The sequence below is a fragment of the Pseudophryne corroboree genome, chromosome 12 (genome assembly GCF_028390025.1).
Source record: "Pseudophryne corroboree isolate aPseCor3 chromosome 12, aPseCor3.hap2, whole genome shotgun sequence".
Lineage (NCBI taxonomy): Eukaryota > Metazoa > Chordata > Amphibia > Anura > Myobatrachidae > Pseudophryne > Pseudophryne corroboree.
Window position 1 is genome coordinate 176,870,671 of NC_086455.1, and position 25,598 is coordinate 176,896,268.

Genomic DNA, 25,598 nt, shown 5'->3' on the forward strand with positions numbered 1-25,598 from the left:
AGAGTCAGGGTCTCAACCCATGCCTGATCCTACAGCGCAGAGGCCGTCAGGGTCTCAAAAGCGCACACTATCCCAGATAGTTGACACAGATGTCGACACGGAATCTGACTCCAGTGTCGATGACGATGAGGCAAAGTTGCAGCCTAAAATGAGTAAAGCCATCCGCTACATGATTGTAGCTATGAAGGATGTATTACACATTTCTGAGGAAAATCCTGTCCCTGACGAGGATTTATATGAATGGGGAGAAAAAGCATGAAGTGACTTTTCCCCCTTCACATGAATTAAATGAATTATGTGAAAAAGCGTGGGATTCCCCTGACAGGAAGGTGATAGTTTCCAAGAGATTACTTATGGCGAATCCTTTCCCGCCAACGGACAGGTTACGCTGGGAATCCTCCCCTAGGGTAGACAAGGCGTTGACACGCTTGTCCAAGAAGGTGGCCCTGCTGTCTCTGGATACGGCCGCCCTAAAGGATCCTGCGGATAGAAAGCAGGAAGCTATCCTGAAGTCTGTTTATACACATTCTGGCACACTGCTGAGGCCGGCAATTGCTTCGGCCTGGATGTGTAGTGCGGTAGCTGCATGGACGGATTCTCTGTCTGAGGAGTTAGATACCCTGGACAGGGACACTGTTCTACTGACCCTGGCACATATCAAGGACGCCGTCCTATATATGCGGGATGCCCAGAGGGACATTTGCCTGCTGGGCTCTAGAGTTAACGCAATGTCCATTTCTGCCAGAAGGGTCTTATGGACTCGGCAATGGACAGGGGATACCGACTCTAAAAAACACATGGAGGTTTTACCTTATAAGGGTGAGGAATTGTTTGGGGACGGTCTCTCGGACCTAGTTTCCACAGCTACGGCTGGGAAGTCAAATTTCTTGCCTTATGTCCCTCCACAACCTAAGAAAGCACCGTATTACCAAATGCAGTCCTTTAGCTCTCAGGAGGAGCAAGAAGGTCAGAGGTGCGTCCTTTCTTGCCAGAGGCAGAGGTAGAGGAAAAAAGCTGCACCATGCAGCTAGTTCCCAGGATCAAAAGTCTTCCCCGGCTTCCACTAAATCCACCGCATGACGCTGGGGCTCCACAGGCGGAGCCCGGAGCAGTGGGGGCGCGTCTCCGACACTTCAGCCACCAGTGGGGTTCGCTCACAGGTGGATCCTTGGGCTATACAAATTGTGTCTCAGGGATACAAGCTGGAATTCGAGGTGATGCCCCCTCACCGTTACCTAAAATCGGCCTTACCAACTTCCCCCATGGAAAGGGAGATAGTGTTGGAGGCAGTTCACAAACTTTTTCTCCAGAAAGTGGTGGTAGAGGCCCCCCCCCTTCAACGGGGAAGGGGCTACTATTCCACTATGTTTGTGGTACCGAAACCGGACGGTTCGGTCAGACCCATTTTAAATTTAAAATCCCTGAACATTTATCTGAAGAAATTCAAGTTCAAAATGGAATCGCTCAGAGCGGTCATTGCAAGCCTGGAGAAAGGGGATTTTATGGTGTCTCTGGACATCAAGGATGCTTACTTGCATGTCCCCATTTATCCGCCTCATCAGGAGTACCTCAGGTTTGTGGTACGGCACTGTCATTACCAATTCCAGACGTTGCCGTTTGGCCTGTCCACGGCACCGAGAGTTTTTACCAAGGTGATGGCGGAAATGATGGTGCTCCTTCGGAAGCAAGGGGTTACAATTATCCCATACTTGGACGATCTCCTCATAAAGGCGAGGTCCAGGGAGCAGTTGCTGATCAGCGTAGCACACTCTCAGGAAGTATTGCGTCAACACGGCTGGATTCTGAACATTCCAAAGTCGCAGCTGATTCCTGCGACGCGTCTGCCCTTCCTGGGCATGATTCTGGACACAGACCAGAAGAAGGTGTTTCTCCCGGAGGAGAAGGCTCAGGAGCTCATGACTCTGGTCAGAGACCTCCTAAAGCCGAAACATGTGTCGGTGCATCGCTGCACGCGAGTCCTGGGAAAGATGGTGGCATCATACGAAGCCATTCCCTTCGGCAGGTTCCATGCGATACAGGACTGGGTCCTGGTGACCACGGATGCAAGCCTCCGAGGGTGGGGGGCAGTCACGCAAGGAAGAAACTTCCAAGGGTTGTGGTCAAGTCAGGAGACTTGTCTGCACATCAATATCCTGGAACTAAGGGCCATATACAACGCCCTGAGTCAAGCGGAGCCTCTGCTTCGAAACCAACCAGTGCTGATTCAGTTAGACAACATCACGGCAGTGGCCCATGTAAACCGCCAGGGCGGCACAAGAAGCAGGGTGGCAATGGCAGAAGCCACCAGGATTCTTCGGTGGGCGGAGAATCATGTACTAGCACTGTCAGCAGTGTTCATTCCGGGAGTGGACAACTGGGAAGCAGACTTCCTCAGCAGACACGACCTCCACCCGGGAGAGTGGGGACTTCATTAAGAAGTCTTCACGCAGATTGCAAATCGATGGGAACTGCCACAGGTGGACATGATGGCGTCCCGTCTCAACAAAAAGCTAAAAGGATATTGCGCCAGGTCAAGGGACCCTCAGGCGATAGCTGTGGACGCACTAGTAACACCGTGGGTGTTCCAGTCGGTCTATGTGTTTCCTCCTCTTCCTCTCATACCAAAGGTGCTGAGAATTGTAAGAAAAAGAGGAGTGAGAACAATACTCATTGTTCCGGATTGGCCAAGAAGGACTTGGTACCCGGAATTGCAAGAAATGCTCACAGAGGACCCATGGCCTCTGCCTCTCAAACAGGACCTGTTACAACATGGGCCCTGTCTGTTCCAAGACTTACCGCGGCTGCGTTTGACGGCATGGCGGTTGAACACCAGATCCTAGCAGAAAAGGGCATTCCGGAAGCAGTTATTCCTACGCTGATAAAGGCTAGGAAGGACGTGACAGCAAAACATTATCACCGTATATGGCGAAAATATGTTGCTTGGTGCGAGGCCAGGAAGGCCCCTACAGAGGAATTCCAGCTGGGTAGATTCCTGCACTTCCTACAGTCAGGTGTGACTATGGGCCTAAAATTGGGGTCCATAAAGGTCCAGATTTCGGCCCTATCCATTTTCTTTTAAAAAGAACTGGCTTCACTGCCTGAGGTTCAGACGTTTGTTAAAGGAGTGCTGCATATTCTGCCTCTTTTTGTGCCACCAGTGGCACCTTGGGATCTTAACGTGGTATTGGCTTTCCTGAAATCCCACTGGTTTGAGCCACTTAAGACGGTGAAGCTAAAGTATCTCGCGTGGAAAGTGGTCATGCTGTTGGCCCTAGCCTCAGCTAGGCGTGTGTCAGAATTGGCGGCTTTGTCATGTAAAAGCCCCTATCTGGTTTTCCATATGGACAGGGCAGAATTGCGAACTCGTCCGCAGTTTCTGCCAAAGGTGGTGTCATCTTTTCATCTGAACCAACCCATTGTGGTGCCTGCGGATACTCGTGACTTGGAGGATTCCAAGTTGCTTGATGTAGTCAGGGCTTTGAAGATCTATGTTGCGAGGACGGCTGGAGTCAGGAAGACTGACTCGCTGTTTATCCTGTATGCATCCAACAAGTTGGGTGCTCCTGCTTCAAAGCAAACCATTGCTCCCTGGATCTGTAACACGATTCAGCAGGCTCATTCTGCGGCTGGATTGCCGCATCCAAAATCAGTAAAAGCCCATTCCACAAGGAAGGTGGGCTCTTCTTGGGCGGCTGCCCGAGGTGTCTCGGCATTACAGCTTTGCCGAGCTGCTACTTGGTCGGGTTCAAACACATTTGCAAAGTTCTACAAGTTTGATACCCTGGCTGAGGAGGACCTGGTGTTTGCCCATTCGCTGCTGCAGAGTCATCCGCACTCTCCCGCCCGTTTGGGAGCTTTGGTATAATCCCCATGGTCCTTACGGAGTCCCCAGCATCCACTAGGACGTTAGAAAAAATAAGAATTTACTCACCGGTAATTCTATTTCTCGTAGTTCGTAGTGGATGCTGGGCGCCCGTCCCAAGTGCGGACTTTCTGCAATACGTGTATATAGTTATTGCTTAATAAAGGGTTATGTTATGTTGGCATCCATTGGTTGATGCGCTGTTGTTTGTTCATACTGTTATTTGGGTAAGTTTATCACAAGTTATACGGTGTGATTGGTGTGCCTGGTATGAGTCTTACCCTGGATTCCAAAATCCTTTCCTTGTAATGTCAGCTCTGCCGGGCACAGTTTCCTTAACTGAGGTCTGGAGGAGGGGCATAAAGGGAGGAGCCAGTGCATACCAGATAGTACTAAATCTTTCTATTCCCTATGGTCCTTACGGAGTCCCCAGCATCCACTACGGACTACGAGAAATAGAATTACCGGTGAGTAAATTCTTATTTTTGGTTATTTTTGTGGGATTAGCCGAAAGGACAATACCTGCAAAATATGGGGGCCAGTTGCTCAATTAAGGGACGTTCAACCAGGGTTCAGGTTGACATACCGCGACCCAGGGGGTCAGCGAGGTTCATAATGTGTGAGACCACACACAGAAGTTTTATGCAATGAATGGGAACGTATGACTGCGGAAGATAGGGAACCATTCCCTAAGGTAGGCAGTTTTGAACCAGAGGTATTGCAGAATTTAAGGATTAGGATATGTCTGATAAAATCCCGAAAACAAAGGGTCAGACACACAAATTGTTTAAACTTATGGCAGCAAGAGGGCGATATACAAAGAGAACAAGCTCACGTAGCAGGTTCTAAACCTAGCAGGAAAATGATGGCAACCGCACCACCACCACCGTATATTGTAGGGGAGAAAGTGGCTACAGACAATGGCATATTGGTATCTGATAAGAGTATAGTTGATAAATGTACTAACGCTAACCCTTGCCAGTTGTATCCCATTTTAAATTTTCCCCAGGACTGCGAGCAAGAAGATGAGCCCAGCACGATATCGGCACTCTCTCTAGCAGCCACCATACAGAATACTCAGGTGGGCACGGCCCAACCAGTAAGATCAGTAGTAAGGCCCCCTAGCGGAGGGATAAGTGAGGTCGTGTCCACAGGTAAGTACGGTACCATACATTATGCAGAGACAATAGCACCTCAGATTGTGGAGTCAACTCAGAATGACGTAATTGAACTAAATCCTGTCAGGGTGATCGCGGTCCCCAATGGGAAGACTGACGCTCAGGGAGTCACTCCCATCAGGAACATTGCTATGCATTGTCCTTGGTCCCGGACAGAATTGAGGACAATTATGTCTGAATTTCCCGATCCCAGAAAGGATCTAGTCGCATGCCAGAGGTTCATTAATGAATTAGGTAACGCCACCGAACCCACAAACAAAGATTGGCGAACAGTGCTACGAGTATGTTTACCTTCCAATATTGATCCTGTGAAATTCATTGCTGATTGTAAATTGGACGCAGAAGTACCTCTCACTGATGAGTACACTCAGGAGAATGTACGACAAATCAATCTGCAATTAGGAGTATATTTCCCTACTGTTGTCAAATGGAATAAAATCTTTTCCGTAAGACAAAAAGAAGGTGAAATGGCCTCTGAGTATTTCCATCGAGCACTGCAGGAAATGGCTAGATACACTGGGATCGAGGACCTTAAGGATAATGTACATCACAGGGAGGTAGCTGTGTCAGTATTAATGGACGGGTTAAAAGAGACATTAAGAACAAGGGTACAAACCACTCTACCTAACTGGAGAGGTATCTCGGTGGCTGCATTAAGAGAGTCCGCTATCGAGCACGACCGGAACGTCATTAAGCACAGGGAGTCTCAGGGGGACAAGCTGATGACAGTAAGTATAAATGCTCTAACCACAAAACCGCATCAGCCAAAACCCCAGACCCCTGATGGTAAGTTACGTGTAGTAGTATGCTATAACTGTAAGAAGGAAGGACATTTTGCACGGAATTGTAGGTATAAGGACACACATGGTATACCGACCCCCTAGACCAGGATATGAACCACACTATGATACGCATAATTGGGATCAGGGACCGCATAGGAAAAATTACGAGCCACATGCAGGGGAAACAAGGAGGTATCCACCTAGGAGGGACTGGCAAACCTCCGAAAATTCTCAGTTACCCCCCTCACATATTGTAGCTGCCAGCGCGCTGCGGGAGGGTCACAATATACAATAGGGGTTGGGCCACACCTGTAGTCTGCAGCCAGTGAAGTTGATTGCTAGCCTTGGTAGTGAACCCGAGGTCACAGTTGATGTAGCTGGTAGACCATTACCTTTTCTTGTAGATACAGGGGCGGCCAGGTCAGTGTTAAATTCAACGGTAGGTATGAAAACCATGGGTAAAACAATTTCGGCAATGGGAGTAACAGGAATAGTGCAACACTACCCTTTGAGTAGACCAGCGGAGATTACGATAGGGCCTTTGCAGACCAAGCATTCCTTTTTGCTGGCTGCATCGGCTCCGACTAATCTACTTGGAAGAGATTTATTGTGTAAAATGAGGTGTCATATATTGTACTCCTGAGGGTGTCTTCTTGGATATACCCGAGAATCACGTTCAGGAAGTGCAGGATATGTTAGACACCCCACAAAGGCTAATGTCACACTTTGCTGTTATAGACAAGTGTCCATCAAAGGCAGAGGAAATGATCTCCCGAATACCGGGATCCCTCTGGACCAAAGATGGACAAGACACTGGATTGATGGCAAATGTAGCTCCAGTAGTAGTACAAATAAAAGATGGTAGGATAGCTCCAAAAATCCCTCAGTACCCTCTGAAGCCAGAGGTGGAATTAGGAGTGTACCCAGTCATAGAGCCCTTGCTACAACAGGGCATCCTAGTCAGGACGTCCAGCACTGCCAATAGTCCCATCTTCCCTGTGAAAAAGAGTGGGGGGAGGGGTAACAGGCTAGTGGAGGATCTAAGGGGGATAAACAAGATAGTTGAGAGCCAATTCCCCGTAGTGCCAAATCCAGCTGTCATCCTCATGCAAATTCCCCCTACTGCAAAATTTTTCACTGTCATTGACCTCTGTTCTGCTTTCTTTTCTGTCCCTCTGCACCCTGACAGCCAATACCTGTTTGCGTTCACATACAGGGGAGTACAGTACACTTGGACTCGCCTACCCCAAGGTTTCATTGACAGCCCAAGCATTTTCTCCCAGGCTTTGCATGACTGTTTACAATCCTTTCAACCTGAGAGCGGATCAGTATTAATACAGTATGTGGATGACTTACTGCTGTGTTCTGATTCATTCGAATCGTCCTTGAAAGACACGAAACAGCTTCTGTTTCACCTTTCTAATACGGGACACAAGGTTTCAAAGGATAAGTTGCAGTTGTGCCAGACCAGGGTAAAATATTTGGGACATTGCTTGACGCAAGGACTTAGACACCTCACCGCTGATAGAATACAGGCGATTCGCGACATGACTCTGCCACAAACCCAGCAACAGATCCGCACCTTTCTTGGAATGTGTGGGTACTGCCGAAACTGGATCCCAGGGTTTTCCATACTAGCTTTACCTTTGCAAGAAATGGTCTCCTCGAACAAACCAGATCGGATCTCTCACACAGATGAGTCCGAACTGGCATTTGAGAGACTCAAACAGTGCCTATCACAGGCACCTGCATTAGGCATGCCAGATTATGGGAAACCCTTTGAATTGTATGGTACGGAAAGTGCTGGGTGTGCCGCAGGTGTCCTAACCCAGAGACATGGTGATGCCAGCAGGCCGGTAGCTTACTACAGTGCACAGTTGGACACCGTAGCGCGGTCTTTCCCCACATGCTTGCGAAGTGTTGCAGCGATAGCCTTGCTAGTAAGTAAAAGCGAAGACGTAGTGTTAGGACACAACCTGACCATCCATACACCTCGTGCAGTATCAGCCTTACTGAACTCCGCCCAAACCAGACATGTCTCATCGGCACAGTTTACAAGGTGGGAATTCGCACTAATGGCCCCTGTAAACATCACCATAAAGAAATGCAGCGCACTAAATCCTGCAACTTATCTGCCAGGTGTGCCTGGACAGGCACAAAGGGTGGAGGATGAGAATGATGGTGAAGGAGGATTTAGTGCAGATACTGATGCGCATGATTGTATGGAATACCTGAACCAAACTTTCACTGCAAGACCTGACATTAGTGACAACCCACTGGAAGGCGTAGATTTTACTTTTTACACTGACGGTAGTTGCCACAGACAGACAGACGGACTCGGGAGACCTGTGTACTGGATACGCAGTCGTAGATGACAGAGGTATCATAGAAGCTGAACCCCTGGGCCCACCGCACTCAGCACAAGTTGCTGAGCTGGTCGCCCTAACCAGAGCGTGTGAATTGGCTAAGTGTAAGTCAGTCAATATATACACAGATTCTAGGTATGCCTTTGGAGTAGTGCATGATTTTGGGGCCCTATGGCGCCTCAGAAATTTCATGACGGCAGCTGGCACACCTGTAGCGCATGCATCCCACTTAAAAAGGCTTCTAACAGCGATACAAGAACCAGACAGAGTGGCTGTTATCAAGTGCAAAGCCCACACTTACAGTCAAGGCCCAGTGTCACTTGGTAACAGCCGGGCAGACGAGGCTGCTAAATCAGCAGCCAGCACCCCCATACAAACAGATATCACATCACTGATCACATTCAACACAATCAACACACAAAAATTAATCGAAATGCAAAATTTGTGTTCTACACAGGAAAAGGCGGTCTGGAGGTCAAAGGGGTATGGCCAGGAGTCCTCAGGATTCTGGACAGGTGGACAGGGTAAGCCAGTGGCCCCCAGAGCATATCTTCCAAGCTTAGCTGAGGCGGTACACGGTCTGACTCATCTGGGTAAAGAGGGTATGTGTAAGCTAGTGAGAGCCTACTGGTGTGCGCCAGGATTCTCTTCTCATGCGGGTAAGAGAGCAATGACATGTCTTATTTGCTTGAGGAAGAATATTGGAAAGTCAATACCAACAGAACCATCCCATATCCCTCCAACAGACTGCCCTTTTCCGGTAATACAAATTGATTTCATACAGTTACCACCCTGTAGGAATTTAAAATATGTGTTAGTCTGTATTGATGTGTTTTCCAATTGGGTAGAAGCGTTCCCTGCTGCCACAAATACTGCTACGTTCACTGCAAAGAAAATAGTGCAGGAATTTGTGTGTAGATATGGTATCCCTAGAATAATTGAAAGCGATAGGGGTACCCATTTTACAGGTGAAGTCTTTCAGGTTATGTGCAAACTGATGGGAATTAATAGCAAGCTGCATACTCCGTACCGCCCACAGGCGAGTGTGAAGGTGGAGAGAGTGAACAGCACTATTAAGAACAAGCTGAGCAAAGTGATGGCTGAGACTGAATTGTTGTGGCCAGAAGCTTTGCCACTAGTATTGTACAGCATCAGAACCACTCCCAGGTCCCCCCTTAACCTATCACCCTTTGAGATTCTTTTTGGCCGACAACCCCATGTAATGATAGACCTAGACCCCCAGGATGATTTGAAATGCAATAACGAAGTGACTGTAAAATATTTGGTTAAGATGAGCCAGCAGCTGAGGAATCAAAACAGAAATCTAAAGCTGGTGATTCCTGACCTGCCAAACCGTAATTGTCATGACATTGAACCTGGGGATTATGTAATGATTCGAAATTTTCTACGCTCAGGTTGCCTCATTGACAGGTGGGAAGGACCGTACCAAGTCTTACTAACCAGCACGACAGCATTAAAGGTTGCCGAAAGAGAGACTTGGGTCCACTCGTCCCACTGTAAAAACGTCGCTGACCCAGAGAGAACCCGTGACAAAGAGCAGAGTGTAGAGAACATCGTATCACTGGAGTGTCTGTTCCGGGAAGGTTGAGAGGCAGTACTGTTGAGACGGCACCTGAGCGCGGAGAACAACAAGACCAGAGGCGGTTGTCGCACCAGTTTTTCTCTTTTTATTATTTTCTCCATCACCCACTACTCTCTTTCTCCCCCCCCCCCCCCCCTTGTTTCCTTTGTCTCCCTTTAACAAGATGGACCTACCCCAAGAGACTGCGTTCCGGATTTTCCTGTTAATCCTGATGTTGACCAGGACAGTCTGTTTCGGTGAGGGTCCCAGAGAGGTTGAGAAAGGATCTGGAATGGGTTCTGATGGCGAGGACGGATTTGTAGAATTCCAAGAGCAACACATCACTCCAGCAAAGGCGAGTATCAGAAAACGATCTGGTAGTCAGGGAGCTCGGAGGCACTGTGAAAGGTTATTGGCTGAGGAAAATTGCATTTGTAGGAATTGTGAGAACATAGTTGAAGATGGGTGCATCCAGAGATGTCAGTCCAGCCTTAATATCAACATGGACCGTCATCCATTTGAGTGATTACCACTCACTAGTGGGTAAGGTCTTAAACCAGGCAGAATGCTGGGTGTGCTCACAAGTATCTCAAGGTCAGAGCAAGTCAGGATTAGTACCGTACCCTTTAGCAATAGATTAGGTACTCTAATTACGGGGCGGGAGACCGGTGGACAAGAAATTCAATTTCTTTTTCATCCACTAGGGGTCACTGGAGTACTCTTGGGATATGGACGGCTTCCGTAGGAAACAGGGCACTGAATATTTAAATTTAGAACACTCCACCCCTCCATATCCCCGAGTACCTCAGTGTTTTTTACTGAGCCGAACAGGAACTATAGAGAGGTTGACAATGGAGTATTACATATAACATAACGGACAACAACGAAGTTGACACATAACGTTACTGACAACTAAACAGTTGACACCATAACCAGCACTTGATAATTTGAACCAGTCGGAGAGAGTGTGTTACCATAAGATCCTCTGAACTTACCACAAACCAGGTAAAACTGCTCTGGGTGGGTGTCCAGTGCCCCCTATGGATTCAAAGAAAAGGATTTACCTGGTAAGTACCAAAATCCTATTTTCTTTTTCATCCACTAGGGGTCACTGGAGTACTCTTGGGACGTACCAAAGCTTCCCCCGTGGGCGGGAGAGCTGTTTGGCACCTGTAACACTAGGCGGCCAAAGCTAGATGCTGATGCCGCAAACGTATCAAACGTGTAAAAGCGCACAAACGTGTGCACTGAAGACCATGTAGCCGCACGGCAAAGCTGCGTCGTAGAAGCTCCACGACCAGCTGCCCATGAAGTTCCCACAGAACGTGTGGAATGAGCTGTTACTGATGTAGGCGGCTGTAACCTAGCATTAAGGTAAGCCTGACGTATAGTCAGTTTTATCCATCTGGATAAGGTCTGCTTAGAAGCTGGCCAACCCATCTTGGCAGCATCATAGAGAACAAACAACGTATCAGTCTTACGAACTGTAGACGTTCGGGATACATAAACGCGTAATGCGCGTACCACATCCAGAGTTCCAGAATGTGCTGTTAACACAGGGACTACTATTGGTTGATTGATGTGAAAAGATGACACTACCTTTGGTAAGAAAGCGGGATTCGTCCGAAGTTCCGCTCTGTCATCATGAAACACCAAATATGGTGGCTTGCATGACAAGGCACCCAAATCTGAAACACGCCTTGCCGAAGCTAAGGCTAGAAGAAAAATTGTTGACAACGCAGATACCTGCACCTTTAGTGTAGATAAACGCAGTCCTCCATCTAACCCCGTCTGTAGAAATAACAAAAGACGGGATAACTTGAAAGATGATGTCGGAAACTTCCGAGCTTCACACCAACCTATATAGGCACGCCAAATTCTGTAATAATGAGCTGCCGTAACCGGCTTCCTAGCTCGCAACATGGTTGGTATCACCGATACTGGAATGCCCTCTCTTCTTAAGAGGGCGGTCTCAACAGCCACCCTGTGAAACGCAGCCGCGCTAAATCGGGGTAAAGGAACGGACCCTGTTGTAACAGGTCTGGACGTAGTGGGAGCGGCCAAGGATTGTCTGCGAGTAGTCCGCGGAGATCCGAGAACCAAGCTTTCCGAGACCAATGAGGCGCCACTAGTATGACTGTGACAGACTCTCTTTTGATCCGTTATAGCACCAGAGGGAGCAGCGGAAACGGTGGAAACAGATACACGAGGCTGTACGACCACGCGACGGTGAGATAGTCGCGTCCATATCCCAAAAGTACTCCAGTGCCCCCTATGGATTCAAAGAAAAGGATTTACCTGGTAAGTACCAAAATCCTATTTCTAGGCCCCCTAGTTTGAAGCTCCACCAGTATCATGTAGATAGATCCTTATTATGTTTCAACATTTCCAATTACCGAAAACCAGGAAATTGGGAGGTGACATGGAATAACCAAACCATGGCCTTTTCGCACAGAGCTGATAGGATACCTGTAGACTCTGAACTTGTACGCCAAATAGCCAACAGTGGGAGGTATTTTCGGTATAGGTATACTCAAGGAAGCAAGACCATGCGGGTTGGAGAAGTATCACCAGGGTACTGTGCGCATATCATCCAACCTGATACTTGTACTGAGCAGATGGGAGAATTAGGGATGGGGTTTTTCACTTGGAAAGTTTGCAATATGGTAATGTCATATTCTGTCCCATATGTTCTCCCCGATGATGCCTATTTCATATGCGGGAGGAAGGCGTATAAGTGGCTTGCCCCAAACTCAGAGGGATTGTGTTATGTTGGAAGAGTGTTGCCAGAGGTCATGACCATAACCCATGACAAGATGAAAGACGTTCACCGCAGTGCTCAGGCTCCTTATACTCATACTCACTATGAACACATTGTCAAGAGACACCTCATAGATAGAACCGAGCACGTAGCCTCTGATTTGATCCACGAATCCACCGGGATTCAATTCTTTCTCGCATTAGACATCACCCGTACTGCCAGAGGAATTATAAATTATAGGTATATCCATGCGCTAGCGAACTTGATAGATAGTATCACTGAGATGTATGACGACACCTTCAGGTATACGGGTAGGGAGTTACAAGCTTACAAGACAGAATTGATCCAGCACAGGATGGTCCTCAATTATATCACAGCTGTGACAGGTGGGTACTGTGTCACTTTGGCAACTCCAATATGGTGTGAAGTGCTGTACATATATCACGAACAGCACTGACGACCCCACGGAGATCATCGATCAAAAGATGGACGATATCTTGCAGTTGAAGTGGGAGTTCCGGAGGAGACACAACCTTACCCTTACCGCTGTGGGTAATGAGCTGACCGGCTGGGTCTCATGGTTGAACCCACGAAATTGGTTCTCAGGATTAGGAGAGTGGGCTCAAAATGTTATTATGAGTGTGGGAAAGTTTCTCCTTTGTATCCTGGGAGTCGTCATAATTATTGGCTTGATATTTAGGTGTGTTCGAATTCTAACGCGGCGCAAGCACGGCACAAAATTGATGAGTCTAAGGAGCGGGGGCATTGTTACAGCAGCAGATTTAATTTACGACCCATCCATAGAAACAATGTTATGATAAGGATTGCAAATGAATTCCATGGCCTGTTTCTTTCACCCGTTTTTCCTTTGTCTCCCCCTTTGCCCAGATACTCCGATCCGGAGAAAACATCGACCCTACTCAAGAATGATTATGAAAATGTTATGTGACCGTATTTTAGATATGTGTCTTATCTTCATCTCTACAACCTTCAGTTAGTGACACACATAATCGACAGGTGATATCCATATATACTAGCACTCACACATGTTCCCCCTCCATGTATCATCAACTAAATGTGCACCCCATTTGTTGGAACAAGAAGCCTGAAACAGCTCGGTAGTGTTTGTTGGCCCACTTACAGACCCTTAATACGGGATAAGAAGGATTTAATGTATACTTCGCAATACCTCGAAGCTTATCTAGAACATATACGGCACGATGATACATGCCCCTCAGACATGGATTCATATATGCATGCTTTTTACTATCCCACTAGGTCATACATTTCCCGCCTACAACTCTCCTCCTACCATCCAATCATCTGTAGATATTGTATTGATATTTCTCTGTTTAGTGTTTAGATAGTGGCAGTTATTGTTGACAAAGGGTGGACTGTCAAAGTCGAAAAATAGTACAGAGCACACAGCACGTCTAAAATACACACACATGCCCACTACGCGTGCACTTGTTCCGCCGTGCGTGCACATATCCGCAATTTGCGTATGGTCGCTCCCGCGGTCCTGCGCGTGGTATGGGTATTTACGGCGGAGTTTGTGAATGCATGGAGGGCTATCAAAACATTACATATTTAATCCAAATAGTGCACATTGTACACATAGTCCCCCTGCACCACATCAGCAAGTATCAACAGTTTAAATGATTCCAGAACGAAGGGATTCACCTTTGCATGATAGGAGGGGACAGACTAAGGTTATAAGGTGGTGTTTGGTATCCAGCTGTAGGGTATTTTAAGGGTAACATTCCGGTGTTGGTTTGAGGAAGATCGCATGTTCCTGCGTATAGTTATGTGTAGAAGCAGAATATAGATATAAACTGTATTTACTGTATATTATGTATGCGGCGGGAATGCAGAGGAGACCACCCACAAGAGCAGTTGGGAAAGACATCGCCCACCTTTTCAAATCAACCTATGACCTCACCTGTACTGTAAAGATGCATCCCTGTGTCCAATGGACAAAGGGATTACAGTATCCATTGTATTGCTTTTGGAAGTATTGTATAAAAAGCCTGTTGCTGCCTGGCCGGTCACAAGACTCTTAACGCTATCTACCTGATGAGCGGAGGACTGGACCAGGAAGCGCATGCGGATATTCTCACGTATGTACATTGACTGTAGCCATTTACTCTGTTGTATTGTAGTGCATAATTTGTATTGTTAACCCCCTTTCAGATATATTATTCTGTGGTGTCGGAACCCAGTGATTAACTACAAATCGGTGTTGTGTCCTCTTTTCCCTGCTAGGGTTTAAAGTGTATTACATTGCCAAACTGTATAAGGTTTTAAAGTGTATTAATTGAGTGTGTACGCGCTGCGTGTACTTGGTACCCCCAGCGCGGCGGTTGTACGCAGAGTCCGTACACGGTACGGGACTCATTACGCAAATAGCGTAAACGGTGCATAGAGTGCATATTAAGTTTAGCGGCCGTAGCGGCTCAACGGTAAAGTGTGTTTTAAAGGTATAGCTTTATGGTTTAAGATAATATCGACATTATCAGCCCTGATGCCGCCTGTGGGTGATCCGCCCTGATGCCGCCTGTGAGTGATCCGGCCCTGATGCCGCCTGTGGGTGATGGTTGCCGCCTGGGGGTGATCCGGCCCTGATGGATACCGCCTGTGGGTGATCCGGCCCTGACGGATACCGCCTGTGGGTGATCCGGCCCTGACGGATACCGCCTGTGGGTGATCCGGCCCTGACGGATACCGCCTGTGGGTGATCCGGCCCTGACGGATACCGCCTGTGGGTGATCCGGCCCTGACGGATACCGCCTGTGGGTGATCCGGCCCTGACGGATACCGCCTGTGGGTGATCCGGCCCTGACGGATACCGCCTGTGGGTGATCCGGCCCTGACGGATACCGCCTGTGGGTGATCCGGCCCTGATGGATACCGCCTGTGGTTTTGTAGGGTACATTATTATTGTTTTGTGGTGTAATTATACCAGTCAATGCCTAATCAACACCATGTTGTAATTGAAATTGTGCTTCTTACACTGGGATTATTTATTTATTAACAGAATGTGTGTGTGTGTGTGTGTGTGTGTGTGTGTGTGTGTGTGTGTGTGTGTGTGTGTGTGTATACACACACACACACACATACATATATACAGAGCCAAAACTGGGTAATAATAAACAGACATAGAGGTAGGAGGGCCCTGCTCGCAAGCTTACACTCTATAGGGAAATAGACATTGATACACAAGGATAGGTGCAATCTGTTGCATAGTTGTCCACCAGATTGCACAGGTTCTTGGTGGGCTGCACTGTACAGTGGGGATATAATCAGATAGGAAAGTTTATGAAGGCTATGTGGTTGGGTCTGGAATTTGATATGCTGCCTGAAGAGGGGAGTTTTCAGGGAATCCTTGAAGGTTTGGAGACTAGAGGAGAGTCTTATTGTGCGTGGTAGGGCATTCGACAGAGTGGGTGCAGCCCAAACAAAGTCCTGTAATCGTGCGTGGCAGCTAGTAATTAGTGTGAATGAGAGACGCAGGTCTTGTGCAGAGCGGAGAGGTCGGGTAGGGAGATATTATGAGATGAGTGAAGTGATGTACGTTGGTGTAGTTTGGTAATGGCCTTGTGTGTGAGTAAAAGTATTTTATATTGAATGCGGTAGAATACAGGTGACCAATGGAGGGACTGACAGAGCGGATCTGCAGACGATGAACATCTAGCGAGGAAGATTAGCCTCGCAGCTGCAGTCAGAATGGATTGTAGTGGTGAGAGCCTATGTTTGGGAAGACCGGTCAGGAGACTATTGCAATAATCAATGGGGGAGATAATGAGAGCATGGATTAGAGTGTTAGCAGTGTCTTGTGTAAGATAAGGGCGTATCTTGGATATGTTTCTTAGATGTATGTAACATGATTTTGAGACCAATTGAATGTGGGGAACAAAGGACAGATCAGAGTCAAGGATGACACCTAGGCAGCGATCTAGGGGTAGGGATGATTGCTGAGTTATCAACTGTGATAGAGATATCAGGTTGGTAAATACTATTGGCCGGTGGAAATATAATTAATTCTGTTTTGGAAATATTACGTTTGAGGTGGCGAGATGACATCTAAGATGAATCAGAGAGGCATTCAGTGACATGGACCAATACAGATGGTGACAAATCTTTAGAGGATAGGTAGATTTGAGTATCGGAGGACCTAAGTCTGAGCCTTGTGGTACTCCAACTGATAAAGTGAGTAATGGTCTTTAGATTTAGCAGTGACCAGATCATTCACTACCTTAGCTGGTGCTGTTTCTGTGGAGTCTTGGGAATGAAGTCCTGACTGATGTGGGTCCAATAAGTTGTTTGAGTTAAGAAAGTGTGTGAGACGAGTGTAGGCAAGTCTTTCAACTTTAGTTAAGGTTGGGCTGATCACAGAAGACAGAGATTTACTTATTTGTGAGGGTATAGGATCAGGAGTAGAGGAAGTAGAGTAGCAGGATGAGAAGATAGTGTTGATACTTCATCTTCATTTGTGGGATCAAATGAAGAGAAAGTGCCAGAGAGGGTTCAGGTAGGGAATTGAGTGATAACATTGGATCCTAGAAGACATATTATGAGGTTGGGGTCCCAGTCGGACCTCCCGTTGGTGTACGCTGGCCAGAACTTTAACCCGGGAAGCCTGTTCAGGGCCTTCCACTGGATGGGTTTGGAAGAAAATTTTACAGAGTGGTACTGGATCACAGAAGATACTAAGGAATTGGGGTCCCGGGAGATCCTCAGGGCTACTGGTAACGCTAGACCGCCACCTCATGTGTGTGTTGGAAGACTAATTACATACACACTGTAACTAATGCCATCAGCACGGATACTGGAGTTATAGTCAGATACTTACAAGGGTGGCTTATATTTTTGGCTTGGAAGAAAAGAAACCACAACACTGAGGGGAATTTATTTTTAATCTCAGAGCTTGAAGTTTAGATGTCTGCTGTGACTTTCATCTCTAGGGAGCCGCTCAGCTCCTTCACTTTTCTGTTTGAAGGCAATTTAACCCATTTTTTGGCAGAAGTCACACATTCATCCTGAAATGTCCATTTTAATTGCTTGTAATATACTTTGTAGTAGGGTGCGTGATTATATTTTATAGTTTCTGCCACAGAATGGAAACTTGTTTATGTTGTGGGTGTTACCATTTATTTCATATTTTAAGTTTATTTGTTAAAGGAATATGAAAGGGGTATAACTGAGGGCTGTATACACTAACCACTGTGTGCACTCTGCCGACACAAACTTATGGCACTTTTATTTATTTATTAAAGCTTCCATCAACATTGGTTAAAGCCCCCCAGTAGTCCTCAGATACCACCAGCCCACAAGACATGCCACTTCAGTGCCCCTAGTCCTTCCCGCATGGCCCTTCAGTGCCCCTCAGTCATCCCCAGATGCAACCAGACCACAAAACATGCTCCTTCAGTGTCCCACGTCCTACCCGCATGCCCCTACAGTGCCTCTCAATCCTTCCGGCATGCCCCTACAGTGCCTCTCAATCCTTCCGGCATGCCCCTACAGTGCCTCTCAATCCTTCCCGCATGTCCCTACAGTGCCTCTCAATCCTTCCCGCATGTCCCTACAGTGCCTCTCAATCCTCCCCGCATGCCCCTCCAGTGCCTCTCAATCCTCCCCGCATGCCCCTCCAGTTCCTCTCAATCCTCCCCGCATGTCCCTCCAGTGCCGCTCGTCCTTCCCGCATGCCCTTACAGTAGCGTCTGGATCCACTCAGCGTTCGCTAACTTATTGATCGGTCCTGGAAGCGAGGTGAGTCTCCCTGTATCCCACTCTACTGAGTATGGGTTATACAGCACTAAGTCTCTATCTACCTTTTGAGTACGAATAATTAAATAAGTGCCTATTGCATATGAGTCTGTATACATTTACTGTTTCTTTCGCATTGCGTCTGAATACGTTAGATCTGTTTAAACATGATGCAGTAATATGTTCTCCTACATACTACATATGTGTCTGCAGAACCACGGGTGGCTCATAAATTGGGCAAAATCGTCTCTGGTTCCGTCACAACGGATGACTCACTTGGGAGCAGTACTGGATTCAAGCCTTCAGAGAGTAATTTTACCTCTGAATAAGATATCCAAGATCCATCCAGTCAAGGATTCAGGACGTGTTACACAGTCAAAAGGTATCCATTCACGCAGCAATGCGCGTGATGGGTTTGATGGTGTCAACATTCGACATGGTGGAGTATGCACAATTCCACTCGAGGCATCTGCAGCGTCTGATTCTTGCCAAATGGAATGGGTTGCTGTGACCTGACAGTCCCGTACGAAAGCCCTCACCGCTTTCGCGTCCCGTCCCCAGTACACAGAATGGATGTTTAGGTCACACGGGACCTGGCCTCATAGGGGATTCCCGCTTACCGTCAGTAACCGCCTGTTACTGACTCCACCCACTGCGCTGTGGGCGGGTTTATGCTGCCACCACCAAACTCCTACCCTGCCGTGGCGTTTGGAACCACAGTTCTGCTCTGTATGCGTCGACACGCCGCCTTACCACACCTGTGTGGTGTTGACAAATCCCCACTAGTCTCTTGCCTAGGCCTCTACCAGTAGCTGGCGGAAGGCGGAACTTGGAGACGTTGGGTGCTCCCTGGACAGCCGGAGAACGGGGCTATGTTTGCCATAGCCCTGGCAGGTCACAAGATGAAGCAGTCGTCCTGAGGCGGATGATGTTTATTTGCCCAATAAATAGTTCTGAAAAGAACTCGGGAATACAGCAAGATGTTACAGCAGAATGAAACTGGTATAATACACTCTGGAGCTCACAGGCCTCCTCTTTTTATACAGTAAAATCACAAACCACAGTCCTTTCCATCCAATCAGGATATCTTACAAAATATAAATAAATGACATTTTAAAAGGATATAAGTGCATGAAGAAATTTCCTCCTTCCTGTCACACACAAAGTTTGGTATAATTTAAACTCCAATTCCTACCACCTGGGAGTTTGCATTTCGCCATTGATACATTTAACACAAAGCTTCAAAATACAAATGTTTCTGTCTCATTCACATCTCCATGCAAACCCAGTGTTTGGGATTACAACAGGAAAGGCTGCAGCACAAACAGTCTTCCTTCCACCTTCGTTTGTATTTCAAAGAAGATGTTTGGCCACCAAGAGGCCGGCTAATTGACACTTACTTATACATAGCAAGTCTGGAGCTAGAACAATTACCATATGACTTCCTATGCAAAAGTGTCTCAAGAACAAACAAAATACCTTGTACTTTTCTCATAAGTGCCCTGTCCATGCAGTTCATCATTCTCCAACTGCGCACTGCGCCCACTGTGGAGGAGTCAGCTTTAGAATTGCACCAGTTAACGTGTGTGTGTGTGTGTGTGTGTGTGTGTGTGTGTGTGTGTGTGTGTGTGTGTGTGTGTGTGTGTGTGTGTGTGTGTGTGTATTATATACACATACATACATACATATATACATACATGCATACATACATACATACATACATACATACATGTGCCGCTGTCAGGAGGGCCCGGGATGCTGATGCCGCTGCTTGCCCTCCTCCATCCCCGCTGTTCTGCTGCTCTCCTCCATCCTCCTGCAGCTGTATTGAAAACATCCCTCCCAAAATGGCCGCCGCCTTAGAGGAGACAGTTATTCAAGATACTAGAGGGCTCCTGTAGTATCTTGAATAACTGTCTCCTCTGTGGCAGCGGCCATTTTGGGAGGGAAATTTTCTATACAGAGCTGCTGGAGGGTCGGAGGACAGCGGCAGAACAGCGGGATGGCTGCATGAGCATCCCGGGCCCTCCTCTCTCTGTCAGAGAGGCTGGGCCCCCAGCACCCTCCCGATGACGGCCCTGTATATACCATATCACACCTCTATATATCGCGCAGCAATAGGCTGTATGCTCCGGATTACATGTATGCGCTCGTATCTGACAGTGTGCTGGAAATCCGTGTAAAGCGTCTAGGAGTTTCCCTTATTTTGGACTCTCCCGCTGCCCTTTCCCTCTCAGCGTGCCGGGTGAAGTACCTATTACAGAGTGCATACACGTACAGCCTTCCCAGCGCCCGGATCCCTTTCACACTGAATGAGAGAATAATAATTTCCTGACTATATGAACACGAGCGATATTAAGAGCCGCGGCGTAATCATACAGCACTTCATATTTATTAATTTCTATGGATTTTGTTTGTTGCGTTGTTGCCGGCACAGTTCCTTAATAATGACCTCCCGCTGTGTCAGTGATGTGGGAGAAATCCCGTACACGGCTCAGACGTTGGCTTGACAGAGGAAGTTCTGTTTTGAGGCTGCAGAAGAGGAGACTCAGAACTTGTTGGGGGTAGCAGTACAAAGAGAAATGACACAAATATTGTACCAGTGTGAAATGATTAGTATCCTAGAGAAAAGAGGACGACATCTCCGACATGCTGCTTGTTTCCTGCTCACTGACATCTCAAGGATCCGCTTTGTAGCACGCTGTGTAACACAGCGGTAAGCGCTGTATCGGGGGCCAGAGAGCATGGTATGGCAGAGAGGTGTATTGTGTCTGAGCAATGTACTTTGTAGTAGGATTCCTCCATTCACGTGTGCCGCGTCCTCTGTGGAGTTATTTCCGTGGTTATCGGGTCACTGTCAGTGAGTGTGTGATAAGGAGACTACGTGGGGCCATTGGTCACATCAGCGCTGATTAGTAGGACACCAGTGTGCGTTCTTCCAGGGGTTCCTTCCATAGGATACTGACAATCCAGACTGGCCATACCGGGGTACTGGAGCTGAAGCATGGGTACAGGTTGAGTATCCCTTATCCAAAATGCTTGGGACCAGAGGTATTTTGGATATCGAATTTTTCCGTATTTTGGAATAATTGCATACCATAATGAGATATCATGGTGATGGGACCTAAATCTAAGCACAGAATGCATTTATGTTATATATACACCTTATACACACAGCCTGAGGGTCATTTAATACAATATTTTTAATAACTTTGTGTATTAAACAAAGTTTGTGTACATTGAGCCATCAAAAAACAAATGTTTCACTATCTCACTCTCACTCAAAAAATTCCGTATTTCGGAATATTTGGATATGGGATACTCAACCTGTATCAGGATGACCTGGGGGTAGATTTACTAATTTGATTTGATTTTTTTTAGGTGATTTTGCATTTGGAGATTTACTAAAAACAAAATTGAATGTAAAATCGATATTAAAACCAAATCCCGCTCCATTGACTATCTGTAAAACATCAGTACTTTTACATACACCAATACCTAAACACAAAATCAGACTACAAATGTGGAATTTGATGAGTGAAAAGTAATCTCAATTTCATTCAATTTAAATCGAACTTAAAATTGATTACAACATTTTATTTTAATACATATACCCCTTGGCCTGATAGTGTGCCCTTGTGCGATATAGTTTACGAATACACAATTTTGATGCGTCATATGACGCATCGTGTGCATATCGTATACTTTTAACGGACCCCTGCGATACGCGGCCCCGTGGGTCGTACATCACCTCATATGATCATATGTGCTGCACGTATGATCAGTTGTAGGGGTCTGGGTGGTACGATAGAAGAGCTGTACAATCTACTGTGTGTCTGGCGGGGGGATTGCAGGTGCGAGTGGTATTAATGAATGACCAGCATCATATGTCACTACTCTGCGTGCTGCTTGTCACTTCTGTATCCATGCTTCCTGTTTTTCAGATTTGGGATGCAGTGGATTCTGGGAAATGTCTGCGCACTTTCTCTTGCCATGAAGCAGCAGTACGCGATGCACAGTGGTCTGTCTGTGGCCAGAAGATTCTCACTGGTGGCTTTGACTCCATTCTGCACTTAACGGATGTTGAATCAGGTTTGGCTTAAATGTTTTTCTGTGTATTATTGAATGGTCAAATTATGCTTTTCACCCAACACGCAAAAAATTGAAACTTTTACAGGGAAACCGGTCTATGTTTCATCATATTTGGGCAAACTACATATTTTGACTCCAAAAAGACAGAGTAAAAGCAGAACCAAATTACAATTTCTCCTTCGGGGTCCACGGTATCCACAGGGTTAACCTTGTGTATGATCTGGTGGAGACCAAGACTGGTACTGAACAATAAAGCTTTGTGGGCCTCCCAGGATGCAATGGTGTCCTCTCCCTTCATTTCCGTGCCCGTGCCCATGCACTTCAGTTTATTCGGTGCCAGCATGGAGCTGGTCACACTGAACGCGGGCTGTACACTGCAGTCCAAGCTTTTACTTCTTTCTTTAACATTTTTTTTTTTCACTTTTTTACTGAGCTGTCAGTGTCTGGCAGTCCAACTGAAAGCCAGCGCTGAGGCTCCAACACCTCCGCCGCGACGCCACAACTGGGGATGTGATTTCAGCGGGACCCCTGGCACAACCCCTTCACTAGCAGATGCGCAGGGGCGTTCGGGACTGCAACCGGATCACCAGGGAACAGGTGAGGCGGGTAACCTGCTCGCGGGACCATGACGCTGGGGACTACTACAGGCCAGGAGAACCGGTAGTGACGTTCAGTGTAGGGGAGGTCAGCGCTTCCCCAGCAGCCCCTCCCCCAGCCCAGGGTGCCATTCCACAGCGGTCTTCCCGCCCTGAGCAGCTCCTCACTCATCCTCCTCCACAGAGAGACGCTGGGCAGCCATTCTCTGAGCTCTGCAGGTCTCCAGGAGCGGTGGGTAGAACCTCCCTGTATACCTCTACCACATAGCAGGTTCTACACAGTGCTGCATCCTGCCAGTCTCTTCTACAGGGTAGTGATATCAGTGCCCATTGCAGTTAGTGTTTGTTCTGCATTGTATGTGACTTGTACTGCTGCGTGCTTTCAATCTCTCTCTGATACTGCTTTCCCTTTTGTGTGTGTACACAGTAATTCTGCTATGTCTAACAAAGCTAAGACCAAGCAGTCAGCCTTCTACAATGGTAGCAAGTAAGATCTGTAACATAGAGGTTTTACCTCAGGATTTGTCACAGGATGATCAGTGCACAACCAGTATAGTGCCTCCAGCACCTCAGCCCTCCCAGCACCTCAGGCCTCCAGCACTTGTCCAAGAACCCCCATGGACATCTTTCACTACATTGCTGACTAAGATTGCTGACCATATTGCTACCCCACCTGTGGCTTCTCCTATTGGGATACCACAACCACTGCAGCCCGTGGCTCCCATTATGGATATACCACAACCACTGCAGCCCGTGGCTCCTATTATGGATATACCACAACCACTGCAGCCTAAGGCTTCCTAAGGCTTCCGCTGTTTAACGAGAGGGTCTCGCACAGTCAAGACTTCTAAACCCAAGACCAAACAGGCTTGGGCTGCCAGATATCCAACTACCAAGCTAGATGACAAACCCTCTGCCTTACGGGACGGGCCTCCCTCTGGGGGACCCCAGGGTGGGAGGCCGGCCGACTTCAATTCGCCCACACACGGCGTCAAGTCACCACCGTCGCCTGGGTCCCAGACAATATTTCCCTACTACTCCATCACCAGACCCCGGCAAAGCACATGCGCTGTCTGGAATCATATGATCCCTCCTACAGTCCTACAACCCTGTCCCAGTTTCACAGTCTCAGCAGGGTCAGTGGTTCTTTTCTACCCTCTTTTTGGATAAATGGATAATACAGTCTAATTCTGAATCTAAAATTGCTGAACAAGTACCTTAAGGTCCCTAGGTTCCGTATGGATTCTCTACAGTGCATTGTCCTGGCTATGCGACCTGGAGACTGTATGGTCTCCCTAGATATTCAGGATGTGTACCTCTATGCACCCTGTCATCAATGATATCTTTGCTTTGCTGTTCTGCAACAGCATTTCCAGTTCCAGGCCCTTCCCTGTAAACTGTCTTCAGCCCTCAGTGTGACTAAACTCATGGCGGTGATGGCGGCCACTGACCCTCAGGACAAAATTGCAATGTTACAGTTGCACATCCACAACCTGCTCTGCAGTCCAAGGGTCTCTGTTCATTCAGCAATGCAGACCCTAGGGTCCATGACCTCAGTATTGGACATGGTGGAATATGCCCGATTTCACTCGAAGGCGGGGTCACCTTCTCAAATCAAATACCAGATCTTGATTCTGCCCCAATATTTTCGGGAAACTCTGTCGTGGTGGTTACACACGGCCAATTTAAACAAAGGCCAATCATTCTGGATCCCACACTGGACACTCCTCACCACAGGTGCCAGTCTCAGGGGATGGGGGACTGTCACGGGCAGTCACTCCTTTCAGGGTTGCTGGTCTGACAGAAAAGGATCTCCAGATCAACATCCTGGAACTTCGAGCTGTCTAGAGGGCCCTTCTGATGACCCAGGCCCTGCTCCAGGGTTCTCCGGTACAAATCCAGTCAGACAATGCCATGGCATATATAAATCGACAGGGCGTCACTTACAGTGTGGCAGCGATGCAGGAGGTAACACAGATTCTCGCCCGGGCAGAACTCCACCTCCCGGCCATATCCACAATCTTCATTCCAGGAGTCCTCAACTGGGAAGCAGACTTCCTCAGTCGACATGGCATTCATGCCGGGGAATGGTCACTACACCCAGAGGTCTTCCGGATACTGGTGCGCAGATGAGGACCTCCAGGAGTCGATCTCATGGCCTCCAGACACAATCACAAGGTTCCAGTGTACGGATCCAGGAGTGAGCTTCGTGGACTCTCTCACAGTCTCCAGGGCCTTCCATCTGGCCTCTCTTCACTCCAGTGTCTCTCCTTCCCAGAGTACTGCAAAAATTCAAAGAGAACTGCAACACAATCATACTGGTGCCCCATCATGGCCCAGATGCCATTGGTTCACAAATCTAATAGATCTCTCCCTAGATGAGCCCTTCCCTCTGCCTCTTCGTCTGGACCTACTCTCCCAAGGGCCCTGCCTGCATCCAGACCTCCCTCGTCTGTCTTTGCCGATGTGGCTCTTGAGACATCCATCCTAAGAAAAAAAGGTTTATCCAGTGCGGTGATTCTGATTATGCTCCAGGCTTGGAAACAAACCTTGGCTTGCATTTATCACCGGATTTGGCACTACTATTTCCAGTGGTGTACTCATCAGAAC

At 47.5% G+C, this 25,598-nt stretch overlaps 1 protein-coding gene across 7 annotated transcripts in view; it reads left to right on the plus strand.

The window, feature by feature from the left end:
* Nucleotides 1-25,598, plus strand: part of WDR25 (WD repeat domain 25) — a 249,990-nt gene that overhangs the window by 49,235 nt on the left and 175,157 nt on the right. For all 7 annotated transcript variants that reach the window (XR_010190534.1, XM_063948642.1, XM_063948646.1 and 4 more), the window contains one exon: nucleotides 22,245-22,392. Coding sequence is in view for 6 of the 7 variants with exons in the window: in XM_063948642.1 (XP_063804712.1) it covers nucleotides 22,245-22,392 (148 nt within the window). In the remaining variant the exon portion in view is untranslated. The remainder of the gene's footprint in view (nucleotides 1-22,244; nucleotides 22,393-25,598) is intronic.